We start from the raw sequence: 17,092 nt of genomic DNA, 5'->3' as shown, positions 1-17,092 counted from the left end.
TACCACTGCATTGACCTCAGAGGGAAACTGATTCACATGCACGTTCTAGATAAAGGTATATTCACACTGTAAAAGCACATCGCAATGATCACCGTGAGATGCTCAGATTTATTTAATGTTAATCAAAGCAAATTTTACGGACCTTATTTTATGGGCTACTAAATTTAAGTGCTTTTACAGTTCTGACCTTTGTAGATCAGGAGGAGACGAACTCCCGAGTGTGTCACGGACATTTCAATCAGCCATTGTTCATCGTCATGAGGGCATACTGATTCACACACACTTTCATTCATTAAGACAGCCTAAACAAAGCATAAGAAGAATGTGTGTGTGTTTGTGTGACATTTACTTTTAAGGCCACAGGTGCCACTGAGAGCTTGTTTCCCTGAGATCAGCTGAATGACTGGACTCCAGGAGGGAGGAGACACATGGCGTCTGTAGATGGCATGAGCTTGTGGTGCTGAGCTCTCTTTGCTCGACCTCTCCAGAGGCTGAATAAAAAACTCTTCGTCAGACAACCTGAACAGCCCCGTCTAAAGAAAAAAGAAAGAAAGAAAAAAGTAAGTCAATGTCCATTAACTTTTAATTAGGGTTAACAGGGAGTAATTCACATATCGATCTACTGAACAAAAACTACAGTTTTCTCAGGCATCTTTGAGGAAAAAGCATGAGTTCACCTTAAACCTTGTAAATAAATAGGCATCCAATCTTTTCAAATTAATAAAGTCTGGTGATGAAAATGCAAAATAAAAGCAGGGAAAAGAGAACATTGGTTTAAAAATGCACATGTATTCATAGTAGCGCTCCACAATATACCAAAAATCTATCATGATTGCAATATTAACACGCACAATTTACAAATCTTAAAATATATATGCATACTCTAAACAATATGCTTGAATTGCAACTGGTAAACAAATAAGATTTAATTAAAAGTGTCTGCATAGGCTACTCATTGCCTGAGGTCCATCTTAGTCGTAACTCAAGCAGAAAGATGTTTACACTTAATACTTTAACAACAAAATAATTGCATTTTGCATAAGTTTGGTGACATCCTGAGGTAGTACTGTTAATGCCACTTCCTTCACCATCTTTGCTTTATAGTTTACAGCTAATCATTTCTCTCCCTCAGAGTCCTCAGAGTAAAGCAGCATCAGAAAGGCTGGTGATGTTATGTCAACACATTCAGGCCACAGGTGTCAAACTTTAGGAAAAACCTGAAGACGTGAGTGGAGCAACATAATTAAAGCAGATGTTTCCATAAATATCCACACTGCAGTGTGTAATTAAAGCAGTTAGCATTCAACCATGGTCTGTGGCTTTAATAAAATGTCCCAGTTGATTCAAAATTTTCCCAAGACGGTAAGAGGGGCTCACAGATGTTGCGGCACAGATGGCAGGAGCCCGAAACTGTTGCTGACCTGGACAGTTTTTTTAATTTAAATTTTTTTAATAGCAGCATCGATTAAACTGGCATCTGCATTAGGAGCAGACGTCACTTAAACAGGGTTAGAAAAGTGTGCTAAAAACAGAAGAGCAACACTTCCTCAGGTGAACGGGACGTGTGATCAGACACAGATTATCACGGAGAAAATAATCCTTCAGAGGGGTTTGCAGATCGCAGCAATTAATCCACTGCATGTTTTAGATGTCACCGCAGAAGAAGAGACAATGGGAAACTAATCCACTAACCCTCTCACCAGATCAAAATGTTCACCGACTGTCGACATAAGATTATAAGCTGAAAAGCACAGATCTGACTAACCCATTCATGCTATCAAAATGCCAAACGAGGCAACATCTTTTTAATGAAAGGTCTCCATTCTACCAGTACAGTTCACCACAATCAATGCCAAAGTACAATGAACCCCCCCAATGAAGACATACTGTAACTAAGACACTTAACTAAAGGGGACTACACACGCACTTAACTTGAGGCATCAAATGAAATGCTTCTTATTCACTGTGAATGAGGCAGTGTCAAGTGTTGGCAAACTGCAGTGTGCATCCATTTGATCCAAATGTTCAACTTTCCAAGGGAGAGTGCGAGCAGCGGCCAATCAAGTGACCACATTACACAAAAATTCCAGCACATGCCCTCGCTTATGAAATCATTTTTAGGAGTTTATCCAAACGGATGTCTCTGGCAAGACTGTTCTCCCTACTGCCCTTTTATTACTCAAACAACAAAAAACAGCAATGGCAATTTAGCGACCAAGAGAGACATTGCTCTGCTAACTTAAGTGTATTATTAGAATGGACTCTTAACCTTCCATCATGAGCACTTTTGCTCTGTACGTATCAACCTTTCACTCTGCTAGTCTTATTAAAATGTCACATTGTCTGCACCACTCTCGTAATAAAAAGTCTGCAACGTGCATCAAGTGCTAACATTCCTGGCTGACACCAATGACTCTTCAAGTGAAGAAAGTCTAGTGGAAAAGAAAGCTTTACTTCACTGTAACATGACAATGAAACACTCGATTCACATATTCTGAATTGATTCATAAGGGACTACAGACGATATTTAGATGAAAAAACACCAGTTTGTGTTTAATTGTGTACAGTTTATTTTTGTAACTTCTGGGAGAAAAAGGCAGCAAGCCTAAATTTGTATTCATGCAAGTTATTTTTTTGTATGAATAAATGTTAACTTTTTGTCTTAAGTTTGCCTTTGTGTGATCACATTATCACATTATCTTATACAAACTGTATTGTTTTGATGCCATAATCGTTTGAATCGAGATTTAATTTTGAATCGAATCGTGACCCTAAGAATCGGAATCGAATCTAATCGTGAGCCACCCAAAGATTCACATCCCGACTTTCTTTATTCTGTTACATCAAAACATTTCCTATTTTATTGTTCTATAACATACAACTATACAAATAAAACACAGAGCTGTATTCATTTGTTATTTATGACAGAGCAGGTTTGTAATCTTTTCGACACATTGCACATTAATTCAATTAAAATCACTTTAACAGCCTCTACATAATGAACATCCTCACAAGAAGGAGCCGCTGTCCCACGAGAATCAGTCAGCCATCTCTGAAAAGTTAATTCATTTCATAATGCTGTGTACACTTGAAATGCAATGACAGTACTAATGACAGCAACCGACATTCAATACATTATAAGTCATTGATTAAAAAAAATGTATTCCATTTCTCATGAACATAATTATTCAACCTGTTCAAACGTCTGAGACGAGATCACGTGGGAATTCCCCACATGGAGCAGCCGTCTAAGCTTTGCCTTTTTGCGGCACAAAAAAAAAAACGTTTCGTCATAAGACTTGTTGTATGTAATAAGTGCGTTTCAAACATGTGTTCACACACGCAAAAACAGCGCTCGACTAAAACAAACCTGTTGAGTTTCACAGCAGATCATCACAGGTCATTTCATGATTGAAAACACAGTGTCCGTGCACACAGTGTTTAGAATTCATATAGATAATTGGACAGTCACTGGGAGAGTGCATACCTCTGCAACACAATATCAGAGAAAGAGAAAAAAATAACCCAGAAAAGAAGAATGCGTACCATTGATAAAAGCTTATGTTCAACAGCATGTGATTCATTTGCAATGAACGTCCCTGTGGAGTTAACAGCACACAGCAGCGCGGTGAAGCAGGATTTCCATTTGAAGATGGAGGCAGGCACGTGCAAGTGTCACACCGGTCATGTCAAATCATAGACTCCAGTGATTACATCTCACATGTACATCATAATTGTCCACACAGACAAATTTCTCTTCTTTTTGTAGTCTGAGGATGCAGATAGCGGAGGCATAGCAATGTAGGGGAAACACTGGAAGGTGAGAAATACATTTCTGGACGTCTTCAGTGCATCTTGTGATGATTGAGAGCAACAGACACTGGAAAATAATGTCCAGACACACTCCCTGAATAAAATCCTTATGGATTTCCAAAATGGTGTTCATAATAGATATACTGAAAATAAACGATCCTACTACTAAGGATGCAAAGGTCTAAGGACTGCATGCTTTCCCAGTTAGTTACACACAAACTCTGGGCCTCAAAATATTAATGAATACACACCACTTACAACACTATGTAAATTAGCTATTTCAAATAAATAATGGAATGATAAAAACAAAGGAATTGGCTCCTGCACAATTATGACATTGATTACTAAATTATCTGATTTAGCTAATCTGAGGTATCTCATTACAGTATATCAAATCTGAGCACTTTATATATCACATATGTATTTTATTTTATGAACCAAACAGCTAATTAAAGGTGCATTATGTAATAAATCTAAAGCAACTGGCCATAAAATCCTCCAAATATGTCACAGAGACTCAGGAATAATGTTCATAACAAACTGAACTCACCAACAACAACAGTACAGACAAAATATTTGCATTTTAAAAAACTATTTTGCAGGCAAATCATGTTTTGGCATGTGGTGCCACCTACCGCCGTCTACCAATCATTGCAGTCAGTAGAGTCTCAGCTGCCAAACTACCACAGGTTGCCAGTTGCGTCAGAAACGAAACCTAAAAGACCTCAGTGTTTTGAATTTGAATGTAGTAACCGTTTTTGGCCACATTCTTACATATGGCGCCTTTAATAAATAAAATCTAATTGAGAACAGATCAATTTATTTTGAAAGTAACTGTTGTATTTGTTGCCCTAATTCACATGCTAAATCCACTTGTTATCAGATAAATCAGCATATACATTCATATTGATGTAAGCAGGTAAGATTAAGTCTCATTGAGATTAAAATCGCATCATAAAAAGAGAAAACAACCACCACAACACAAACAAAGAGGTCACTCATTAAAACTCAATCAGAGCAGCTACATCCATCGAGAAAACACATGTTCCTCTCTCTTAAAATTAATTGAAATTCAACCAGAGTGATCATCCATCCATCCATTATCTACCGCGTTATCCTCCCAGGGTGATCATTTCAGACATATTCAAGTCCTTTTGAAAGTTGTTTCAGAATGACAGGGCGCCATATTTAAAAGCTTTTTTCCCCAAGCTCTCGGGATCTGCATCAGAAGAGCTCTTTAAGAATGAAGGGCAAAGTGAGTTTGATTATGAACCACAAGTTCACAGAGATACGAGGGGAGCAGTCCAAGAATATATGAAAAGTAAATCACCATAGACCATTACTGGCAGAAAAGTTGCAGTGATCAAATAGTTCTGCATCTGACAGGAAAAAGCAGGATTTACTCCTAAAAAAAAGCCTAGTGTTGCCTTTTAGTGTTGATACAAGATCAATGTGTAGTTTAAATGTCAGGCTATGATTAATTATAATCCCCAAGTACTTGAATATGAATGGACTGTCTCCATTTCAGTTTTTTGAGCACTAGTTATCTTTACATTCAATGTTACTTCTTTGCTATTTGAAAACAGCTTGGATCTTGTTTTGTCTACTTTTAACACCAGATTAAAATAAAATAGTCAGGATTGGACCACAACAAATGCAGACTGAAGGTGTTTAATGGTTCGGACCGATGGAGGCGAAGATCGATATACAATTGTATCATCGGCATAACAATTATAACAAGTATTTCAAATATTATCACACAAATTGTTACTGTATACTGTACAACGAGAACAGCAGAGGTCCCAATATTGAGCCCTAGGGCACACTTCCAGCAAAGATCCTGCAACCTGGACCGATTGTGATCTTCCTGATCTCAAACACATCCGTGACTGTTCAAACCCATCCACCTTCAAATCACTCCACAAAACCCACCTTTTCAAATCCGCTTTTAATGTATAACTGATTATTATTACTGATTTTTTTTTAACTTTTTTCACTTGTATACATGTACTCCGTTTTCTTTGGTTTTAATTGTAAAGCGCTTTGGGAGCTTTAAAAGCGCTGTATAAATAAAATGTATTATTATTATTATTAGTTGAAGACCCAACCGACAGCTTGTTCAGACAGACCACAGTTATGAAGTCTTTTTGCCTAAATCTACTGTGTCAGTGTTTTAACAGTTGCTGTTATTATATTGTACTGTGTCTCTTCCTGAAACCAGACTGATACAGAGACAAAATACAGTTGTCCTCCAAAAACTTTCAGTGGTTCACTTGCAAATTTCTCAAGAATGAATTCATTGCAAACATTTACACACAGGCTTTGAAAATGTGTGGGAAATGTGCCCAGCAGGCTTTTGGTAATAGACATTGTCTACCAATGTAACTTGTTTGCATACAATAATAATAATAAAAGGCACAGCATGCAGCTGCAGACACAGCTAAGAGATCACGTTTTATCAAAAGAAATAACTTTGCAGGACGTGTGATCTATGAGAGTGAAAATACAGTCATTAAAACTTCTGTAAGTGGAGAGGCTTTCTGTGCTGTTCAGTTCACAAAGCAAAGCCGCGGACACATGAGACAATACAATTAATGAGAATTGAACGCTGTGCTGGATAAATAGGGTTTGAAGCAGGGCTTTGTCTATAATCTCAGTCCTGACAGCTGCAAAGAAAAGCATGACAGCACAGTGGGAAGTGAGAAAGCAAGAGCCAAAGGCAGATGAAGCGATTATTAAGAGAGTGGGATGATGATTAAGGTGGCGTGAAAGGTGTTTTTATTTGGCACATGCAATGAGATACTTAAGTATTTATTCTTTCAACACTCGTTTTCTTATGACGGGTGCTTTAATGTGACTGTGACAGTAATATGAATAAACGTCAGCATTCCACACAGAGAAGCTTGATTCACATCGTCGCGTGCAGCCAAGATCTACAGGACATTCACAGTGCACAGACACAGCATGAACAGAAATCCACAATTCCACAATCTCACTGACTCCACACTTCAATCAATTCTGGTTACATATGTGAATATATATATATATATATATATATATATATATAATACACACACATAATGCTGTTTTCAGGTCCACAAAGGGATCATCCTCAATATACTCCCACTCGAGTTAATAGCATCACAACCCTGTTGTTTACTACTGAGAAAAAAATTGTTTTGATGAGTGGCAGAGCAGAATTCACCCTCAGGGGAAGGAAAAGAGAATTGATTGTGCGGTTTGATGAAATTCTCAGCCAGATTGGACCTGCGAGTGAGTGGAGTCCAGCATACAAAGTACATAATGTTTGTCCAATAGAAGCAAAAAATTAAAAGAAAGGGGTTTTAATTTACCAAAAGGACATCAGTACTGAGGCTAAGTCTACACTAGCTGGGTAATTTGATAAACCGATATTTTCTTCCCTTCGTTTTCCAAAATAACTTTGTACACAAAAAAGTTTCTGTTTATATTAACCTGCATAAATATGCTGCCGAGAGCCATCATTGCGATGCCAACCAAGTGGGCGGCAGTGCAGGAAGAAGGAGAAAACCATAAAAGCCAAACAGAATCCTCATCGACAACAACATCGTGACATAAGTTCTGAAATTGCTGACCTCCGAGCCCTAATACCTCTCTTCTCCTCTACATAATACAGGAGCTGTATTTGCAAATGCAAACATAAGTTTGGTCAAAATTTGGACCTTTTTTTTTTTTTAAGTTTTGAACGACATACTATCATATGTTTGTTTTTTTTCAAATTTTGGACCAAAAAATATTTTCAAAAAATGTTGAAAAACATAGTATAGTATGTTGTTTTTGTCAAATTGTGGACAACATTTTTTTTTTCCAAAAAGTTTTGAATGACATAGTATCATAATATGATACTAATGTTGTTGTTTTGGACCAAAAATGTTTTTCAAAACATTATGAACGACATAGTATGGTATGTTGTTTTTGTCAAATTTTGGACCAAAAAAAATGTTCAAAAAATGTTGGACGACATAGCATAGTATGTCGTTTTTTGGCCTTTTTTTTTTATTTATTTTATTTGGACTACATAGCATAGCATGTTATTTTTTGTCAAATTTTGGACATGAAATGCAACAGAAATGCTACTACAACCAGGAATGCTTCTATGATCATAACCAAAAGTAAAAAGGTCGCACCTTTGGATTGTAGATTGCCTAAAACTCTGTTTTTCTCTGTTTTTCTATACGTAGCCTGAAAATCAGTTCCGCTGTATCATCCTCAGCCTTTCTGTGCAGAGACTCCATTGCTGTGTAGCTATAGCCATTTGGCACTCATGTACCAACACAAACTCTGACAGAACATAATACAGAGGTTATACTTCTGATCCAGGTCACCGCAGACACAAAAACACTGCAATATAATAAAAAGAGTCACACAGAGGGACTTGTGCAGATGTGGATTAATCAGCATTGTATGAATTCATTTGACAACAGTTTGAATTTAAAAACAACGCACTACAGCTTAAAATATTAGCCGACCCGATCTCTTTTTAATGACAGTGTACCTTTAGTGACAGGCCACGTGAACAGTCCTTGTCAAGTTATAAAATAAATACATTTCTTCTCGGCTCAAAGATATATTATTTTATTTGTATAGTTCATTATAATTTACTCGTGCAGCGCCCGTGCAAAATCTGTTTTTGCGTGTGTTTTCGGTAATTGTTGGTTTGGTTCATTTCAGTGACACTTTTATTTGTAGTGTATGGCAGAAAGCAAATTTGATATGGAAAACTGAATTACATGGTTGCATAACAGCTGGTTGTCACAATCATACGGAGCGAGAGATATGCGAATATCACCCACAGATACACACATACTGGAATTTATAGATGGATATGCTGCTCACTTTTTTAAATTATGAATTAATCTGAACCAAAACTAATCTGGTTTAATGCAGTTTTATTTTCAATAAGACTAGAGTTGTTCAGACATGAATCAGAGTTACATACAGCAATTACGTCGCGATTATAAGTTTATGAGTTCTGTTTGAATGCAGCAGTAGACGCAGTGAGTAACAAGCTGTGCTGCAGTGACAGAGAGTTTAATATGTGAAGCCTCCAGCTGGAGCCAACCCTCCGATTTGTACTTCCACAGAAAGGACTTCTCCTTCTGCACGCATAAGTAACTTGATTCATTTAGAATTTTACAACGTTAATCGTCTGTTTTCATGGACTGTAGCCGACGACAATCCCCAAACCACATTAAAGTGTAACACAAAAGCACACACACGTTTGTGCTGCTACTCTTCTGAGGACACTGCGTTGACTTCCATTTATTTGGACAGTCTAAACAAAGCGCTATCCCCTCAACCTCAACCAGAGGCGATTCTAGAGTCTGTAGGGGCCCTAGGCAAAAATTCCCAGGGGGCCCTTCCAACCAGTGTTCATCACCATTACGTTACAGATAATCTGACACCAACGAAAAATGTATGACTTCAAAAAAAATGTTTTTTTTCAAAATGAATGAAATAACATGGAAACTTCTAAGTATGTGAAAATATAAATGTAAAGAACAATAAAATACTGTAAATAGCTTTTAAAAAACTATATAAACTTAGTAAAAAAAATACATTACACTGTAAAGAACCCAAAATATAGAACAATATAAATATATAGAACAATAAAATACTGTAAATAACTGAAAAAAAACATATAAACTGAGTAAAAAAGATATGCATTACACTACAAATAATCCTCTTCATTTTCGAACTTGCTGAACGATAACTTCACGGAGGTTAACGTGAGGTGGGGCCCCTTTAGGGAGGTTTCCTACTGAGATGTCATTGCAGATCGCCCATTGTTTTTTAAGGGGGACGGGGAGGCGGCTGGTCACTGCACATTTCAGTAAAAACAGCCCTCAGGCTCCAAGTGTTGGGGGCCCCCTATCTGCTCGGGGCCACAAGCAATTGCCGGCCTTGCCTGTTCACAAGCTGTGCCTCTGACCTCAACCATAACCAGTTCAAGACTAAGCCTGACCTTAACCTGACCATAATTTAGCTCTCAACTTAAACAGTTTCTCAGAAATTAGGATTTGCCTCATTAGGACGAGGTTTTGTCCACGAGGAATACTGATGCTGACAAGGTCAATGACATACATTGACTTACACAGACATCATTTCCTAGAGACTTGCTCTAATCTTAATCATAACTACTACTGGCCGAATCCTAACCCTAACCTCAGCCTAACTTTAAAACATTGTCTTCTTCTTAAAATGTAGTAATTTACCACGACTACTTTTCTTCCCCATAAGGAAGACAAGTCCACACACACGCTCACACACACACACACACACACACACACACACACACACACACACACACACACACACACACACACACACACACACACACACACACACACACACACACTTACATTCAGGTCACTACATCCCTGCAGTCCTATGAAAACAGCTGGACACACATAAGCTAATGAACCATGCAGCCTCCGGCTTAAACTCCAGCTCTTAAATTGTGTGTGTCATTACACTAATTTACAACTTTTTAAAGCCATGATCATATGAAAGGCAACACTACCTTTGTGCTGTCATGTGAGTGACAGTGAAAGACTGAAGTTTAATAATTCAATTACAACAAGAAGAAGAGAGCGTAGTGGATTGAGCAGATTGCGATCAAAAGCTTTGAGAGCTGAGCTGAAGGGAGTGTCATATTGTTTGCATCCTCCGGGCTGCTGTAAAGCTGTTTATATGTCACCTAAATGTTGTGGAAAAATTTGAAGCAGATTTGAAGCAGGTATTAACATCCATTTGGATGGTTTTGATATTCACCCCTCGTTCCTGGCACGCCACTCGCACTGAATTCAACCCTGTGTTTTTTATATTATATATGTGTGAAAGACACAATAATGTGTGTCTTTTCACCATATATATTTTTACATATACATATATACATATATATATACATATACATATATACATATATACATATATACATATAAAGCATTGCAGTACTATATACATACATATATACATTTACATATATACATACACACATATACACACACACACACAAACACACATACATATACTTTTTAGGTACACCTATTGACCTGCTCAGTAACACAGTGTAATCAGTTAATCACATTGCAGCAACATAATGCATTTAGCAGATGTGGACAGGGTCAAAATGACCCACTGAAGTTTAAACAGAGCATCAGAATGAAGAAGGAAGGTTAAATCCTGTCCAAGGTTAGTTGGACAGGAAGAACGGTCTCCTAAAGGCTTACTTGCCGCCTCGACTACTCCGTTCATCAAAGGATTGTCGTCTGGCTGTGCCAACACCAACACAAGACCAACACAAGACAATCCAGACTCATTTCATGTGTCGTTCCGTGCTGGTGGAATGACCTATCGCAGCACTACCAGAACAGGTGGCGTTCCTGTCTATCTTCAAGAAGCTCTTGAGGACTCCACTCTTCCAAGAGCATCTTCTGTCCTTGCACTTAGCCTACCCTGCACTATCTCCTTCTGCACTTGGATCCACCTCAGCACTCTCACCCTCCATCAGTCCACTGTTCCTATGTAGTAGAGTTCTTTCCATGACCACTTCTATGAAGCTTATTCCTCACTTGGTAGTCACTTTGAGTAAAAGCTTCTGCTAAATACTTAAATGTAAATGTATGTAAATGGAAGGTGATTTGAGTCCATTTTAATATTTGTGCCAGAGTGGCTTATCTGAGTATTTCAGACATCGCTGGTGGAATATTCACACACAAACCATCTCTAAGATTTGCAGAGAATGATGCGAAAAAGAGAAAATATCCAGTGATGAGCAGTTCTCTAGGGAAAAACTGCCACAAAGGCAAAAGGATCATTTCTAAAATCCAGCAGGAGAAGTCTAAACTGGACAAATAATAATAGATACAACAGACTTGACTTGACAGGAAAACAAAGCTTAGGAATGCAAGCAAGGTCTTTCAGGAACTTCTGGGACAAAGCTTCTTGTGGAAGAGACCTGTCATGAAACTTGGATTCTGATCTTTAAATATACACACACACACAAAATCTCCATGACATACAAAAGGGAAGGCCATTTGAGTAATAAAAACAGTTCACCACTTACCAGTCCATCACACGTACTTATGGCTGCATTCCCTTTCACAGTGGCCTTGTCCCACACTTCACCTATGAAATGGCACTGGGAGGATCGAGGAGGACGGATCTGGGCGCCCTTCAGGCCGCCGTACCTCCGCTCCGTCACGAAGCTCGCGGCCAGCAGGTGTGGGTTGAGGGTGAGGTTAAAGTTCAGATTGTCGCCGTTGTGCCAGAGTTGATAGAAGACTCGATCAAACTCCGCTGGTCCCTCTGAGGTTTCCCTCCGCTGTACTCTGCGAACGTGATGTGACAGGAAGTTGGACAGGAAGTGACCTCTGGCATCCACTTTAACGGGGCGCACGACTTCATATGAAGGCGGATCCTGCAGGAATCCCTCTGCCAAAGCCACAGTGGGAATAAAGCAGGAGAAAGGTTATTACATCATGGGAAAAGGAGGGGGGTTAATTAAATTATGAAGCGGCTGCAAACTGTAAACAAAACTGAGAAACATGCTAAACAAATCCACATGGGTGTCGAATCTATCATTTTTATGTCAGAGTACAAATGTAGAGTGTGATAGAGGAACTCTGCTTCAAACAGGACTCATGTCTATCCTGCTTTCACTATGTGATCTCAAGTAAGAAGAACGTCTGATAAAAATAGTACCACTTGATTTCCTGTGACCTGGAATATTTCAACCAGCTGCGAGGAAGGCAGCGTGAGAAAGATGTTTCCTTTGTGTCCAGTCATCAGGCTTTCCCAAATTCATTACAACTGTGGTTTACGTTTGTCCCACAGCAGGCAAATGTTTCCACTGTATTGGTCGGGAAAGCCCAGTAAATCATCGTTAGATGGATTTTTACAATGACGAAGACAAATGCATCCAAACAGAATGTCAACAGTGAAGTTTACCTTTGCATAATAGGTTTACAGATATAAATATTTACAGTACATAGTCAGAATTACATTTATGTGTGTGTAATCATATAAGTTAAAGGTGCCATATGTAAGAATGTAGCCCAAAACGGTTACTACATTCAAATTTAAAATACCCAGGTCTTTTAGGTTTCGACTTAACTGGCAACCCAATGTTTTGCTCGGCAGCTGAGACTTTACTGACTGCAATGATTGGTAGATGGCGGTAGGTGGCGCCACATGCCAAAACATGATTTCAAAACATAAACATGATTTGCAGTCTGCAAAATATATTTTTTAATGCAAATATTTTGGCTGTACTGTTGTTGTTGATGAGTTCAGTTTGTTATATGAACATTATTCCTGAGTCTCTGTGACATATTAGGAGGATTTTATGGCCAGTTGCTTTAGATTTATTACATAATGCACCTTTAAAGTATTTCAGTGAAATTTCAATGAATTCAATGAATGTGGTCAATCTGCATGATAAAAAAACAAATGATTAAATTACACATTACACAAGATGCTTGTGACATCAACGCTGCTCCTCAGCCTTCACAAATACGGCCATTATCTTCATCTCATTCGGAAGAAATGAAAAGAATTCAAACAAAGATTGTTTGTCGAGTCTTCTTTCAATTACAACCATTTTTCTGCACAGATATTTTCAAGAGCACAACAATGAAGAAAATGCAAGGTTTTTGTACCGTGCCACTGAATGAATGAATGAATGATAGTATGCGTGATGGATGTTTAAACCTTGTAGCAAGGTCAGGTGTATTCACCAGTGAGTATAAAGATAGAGCCCGAAAGAATCAGCTAATCTAATCCTATAAATAATCTTTTGTGTCTGAACCACTTTAAATTCTGCATGATTCAAACTAATATCAAACAACATGGCTCCAACATTCCTGAAATGGTTTTGATTTAAAATGTCGGTGCTGTCAGTCAACCAGTGCATATGCTCTTCATTATATGCAGTTTAATAAAGACGTGGATCTGGATGGAGATTTATATTTTCTAAAGGTTTGTCCTGGTTTGCCTTTTTCCCCCACATCTGTAATAATTCCCAGTAGTACCTTGAACATACTCCCCATGACTATATGTGTGTAGGTGCATAACAACTTTAAAATAATTGTTTGCTTTTCACGGCCTTAGAATATGTTATTATTTAAACTTTAAGTAAGGGCTTAAACTTTACACTTTAATTACAAAAACAAAAGTAAGTATTATTCATTAAACAGCTGTGTCATTGGGTCTACAGGCTCTTCATTGCCATGAAAAACAGAAAATGTCAAATGGAGTTCTTTTTTTCATGGTAATCAGTCTATACCGTCCTCAGAAAAAGAAGACACTGTGAGAAATAAATGAATAAATCAATATTTTTCAATGTGTCGACTGTGTGAAACCAGACAGTTTTTTCAGTGGCTGCCAGAGGGTTGTTGATAAAATTAACTCTGAGATTTCTGTGCCAACCTTTGTCAACTTCATATTGTTATTGTTGCGGGACGAACCTTTCCCTGGTGCGACATGCTTTGTTATGGTTTTTGTCCGTCTTTCAAGAGTGCACATCTGATTTATAGAGGAAAAGAGTTGCATCCAAAAAATAAACTAGAAAAGCACTCGGAGAGCGCAGACCTCCACCAAGGTAGCTTACCCTGAATTTCCGCCAGGCGCGTGACAGCAGCGGAAAGTCAGTGGTGCGGTCGCCGTTGCTGATCGCTTCCATTCTAATCAATGTGAGCATTTCCACAGGGCGCACTGCGGCACGTCTCAGCAGCGTTCCCAGAAGTGGCTCACTGCGCCGCAGCGATAACTATAGGTAGCAGTTCTATTTTTGCCGTTGCCGAGTTGAGTCAAGCTCGTTGGAAATCCGCCTTTAGTGCCTACAAAATACACTCTGCCGGTGTGCAGCATCTACGTAGAGCCAGAATATCTGCATTAAAAAAAATATTTTGCAGACTGCAAATCATGTTTATGTTTTGTAATCACGTTTTGGCATGTGGTGCCACCTACAGCCGTTTACCAATCATTACAGTCAGTAGAGTCTCAGCTGCCGAGCAACCACGGGTTGTCAGTTACGTTAGAAAACGAAACCTCCGAGAAGACCTCGGTATTTTGAATTTGAATGTAGTAACCGTTTTTGGCCACATTCTTACATATGGCACCTTTAACTACCCATAAGCCCATGTTCATTTTACATTTATCATGCTATACTACTGCATCTTAACGAATACTTTTCTATCGGACTAATCGTTTTGTTTGTTTCAATCATCTCAGGGCACACCTGCTAAAAAACCAAGCCACGTACTGTGTGCAACTGCAGAGAGAGGAGACTGCTGAGAACATCCTTGAAGACAGTCAGAGGGAAGTCTCTGATGTGAGAATTTCCACTCGACATGACCTGTAATTCACTTTGTAACGTCGAAACCAGCTCCATCATGAGAATTAATGATTCATCGGGGAGATTCCCAGAATGGTTTCTGCTTCCTGTACTCCTCTGGTAAGGTTAGAGGTCAATGTCAGGCACAGAGCAGCAAAGTGTCCTTGTTTTGTTTAAGGACATTTCAGAGAGAGAGAGAGCGAGAGAGCGAATGGGATTTCAGCCTCTGGTGGTTCATTGGAAATAAGCATTCCCTGCTCACCACACAGAGGTAAACTTTAAGTTTAACTGCTTTGGTTCGCCCTTGTCAATGGAAGCATCCCCTCGCAGTGAGGATTCTGCCTGTCCTCGGCTCAACTGGATGAAGCCAGCGTGCGCAAAAGAAGAGGAGAGCAGATATTCATTATGCACAATAAAACACACACACATTTGATTTATAAACCGAGAGGGAAAGAGAAAATCTATTGGGTGAATTTTGAAGCCTCACTCCTTAATATAAGACTTCACAGAATGAAGGATGTGCACAGATGTTGTTCTGTGATCAATTAAGGGCTCATTTTGAAAGAGATTTTTATTTATTTGGCTTCATTTTACAATTTAAATTAACAATGTGTAACAATGTCCACAAAATATATTTGATTGTTAAAGGTGCATTATGTAATAAATCTAAAGCAACTGGCCATAAAATCCTCCTAATATGTCACAGAGACTCAGGAATAATGTTCATATAACAAACTGAACTCACCAACAACAGTACAGACAAAACATTTGCATTAAAAAATATAATTTGCAGACTGCAAATCATGTATGTTTTAAAATCATGTTTTGGCATGTGGCGCCACCTACCGCCATCTACCAATCATTGCAGTCAGTAGAGTCTCAGCTGCCGAACAACCACAGGTTGCCAGTTACATCAGAAAACGAAACCTAAAAGACCTCGGTATTTTGAATTTGAATGCAGTAACTGTTTTTGACCACATTCTTACATATGGCACCTTTAATATCTGTAATCCTTTACGCATTCATACAGTAGAAGTCAGCCTATTAAACATCTGCATTTTTGAAATCATGTATGTAAATTTGTGAGCTGTCATTTGCCACTATAACATTACATTATATGACGGGGTGGCCTTTTTTCATTTTAGTCCCTGTCCCCTGTAATGTTTGTGCACACCACTGCACAGAATACAAATAAATTGCCTTGACAACACTGATAATAATAATAATTATTATTATTATTATTATTATTATTTGTAATGAGAGTGGTGCTAACCTTAAAAACATCCATTTCCACATGTTCTTTTGTTTGGTTGTCTTCAGGGTCACTAACCTGATTCATGCGATAATCCCAGGCTCTTGTTTCCCAAAACGGTCAGAAGTGCGATGAAGAAGTGAAAGAGAGACGCTCTTTGTCCAGACGATTGACGCCCGTTATTCAAAAGGGTCATTTTGTCAGGAGGAGGCCGGTTTGCACTTTGGAAACATCTATTGTCTGTCTGTCTTTCTGTCTGTCAGCGCGTCAACTGGCAACTCAAATCATTCGCAGCTGGAGGAGATGCAGCTCTTCGCTTCTCTTTTTTGCGCCCATGCACTCAAACTGTGACACTAAACAGTCCCAGCAAACATCCTCAGCTCAGGCCTGAACATCGTGCGCCTCCGCGGCGCGTCTTTGCTGCATATCGCGGTGTCTTTTAAAGACTTATATGTATGACGGTATTTGACTTTTCCCTCACGTCCCGTCTGTCCACCATCTGTCTCCTCCCGACAGCCAGTGACAGCTTGAAAACTTTTCTCTGCAAACTTTCGCACAGAGCGAACCACCCCCACAGATGGGTGGACTCAAGACAATGGACTGTCTTCCAGGAGGGCTGGATGCTTAAAGGGGAATGCTCCTCCAAGAAA

The 17,092-nt window shown here is 38.8% G+C and overlaps 1 protein-coding gene across 1 annotated transcript in view; it reads right to left on the bottom strand.

Annotated features, from left to right (window-relative positions):
* adamts7 (a disintegrin-like and metallopeptidase (reprolysin type) with thrombospondin type 1 motif, 7) overlaps window positions 1-16,638 on the bottom strand; it is a gene marked incomplete at its 5' end in the record, with an annotated part of 81,792 nt that extends 65,154 nt beyond the window's left edge. Inside the window, 3 exons of the mRNA XM_083900537.1 lie at window positions 350-533; window positions 11,921-12,288; window positions 16,521-16,638. Of these exons, the coding sequence (XP_083756663.1) occupies window positions 350-533; window positions 11,921-12,288; window positions 16,521-16,638 (670 nt within the window). The remainder of the gene's footprint in view (window positions 1-349; window positions 534-11,920; window positions 12,289-16,520) is intronic.
* Between the last annotated feature and the right edge of the window lie 454 nt (window positions 16,639-17,092).

This window comes from Microchirus variegatus (assembly GCF_963457635.1).
Source record: "Microchirus variegatus genome assembly, chromosome: 14".
NCBI lineage: Eukaryota > Metazoa > Chordata > Actinopteri > Pleuronectiformes > Soleidae > Microchirus > Microchirus variegatus.
This window is presented reverse-complemented; position numbering and strand designations above follow the sequence as displayed.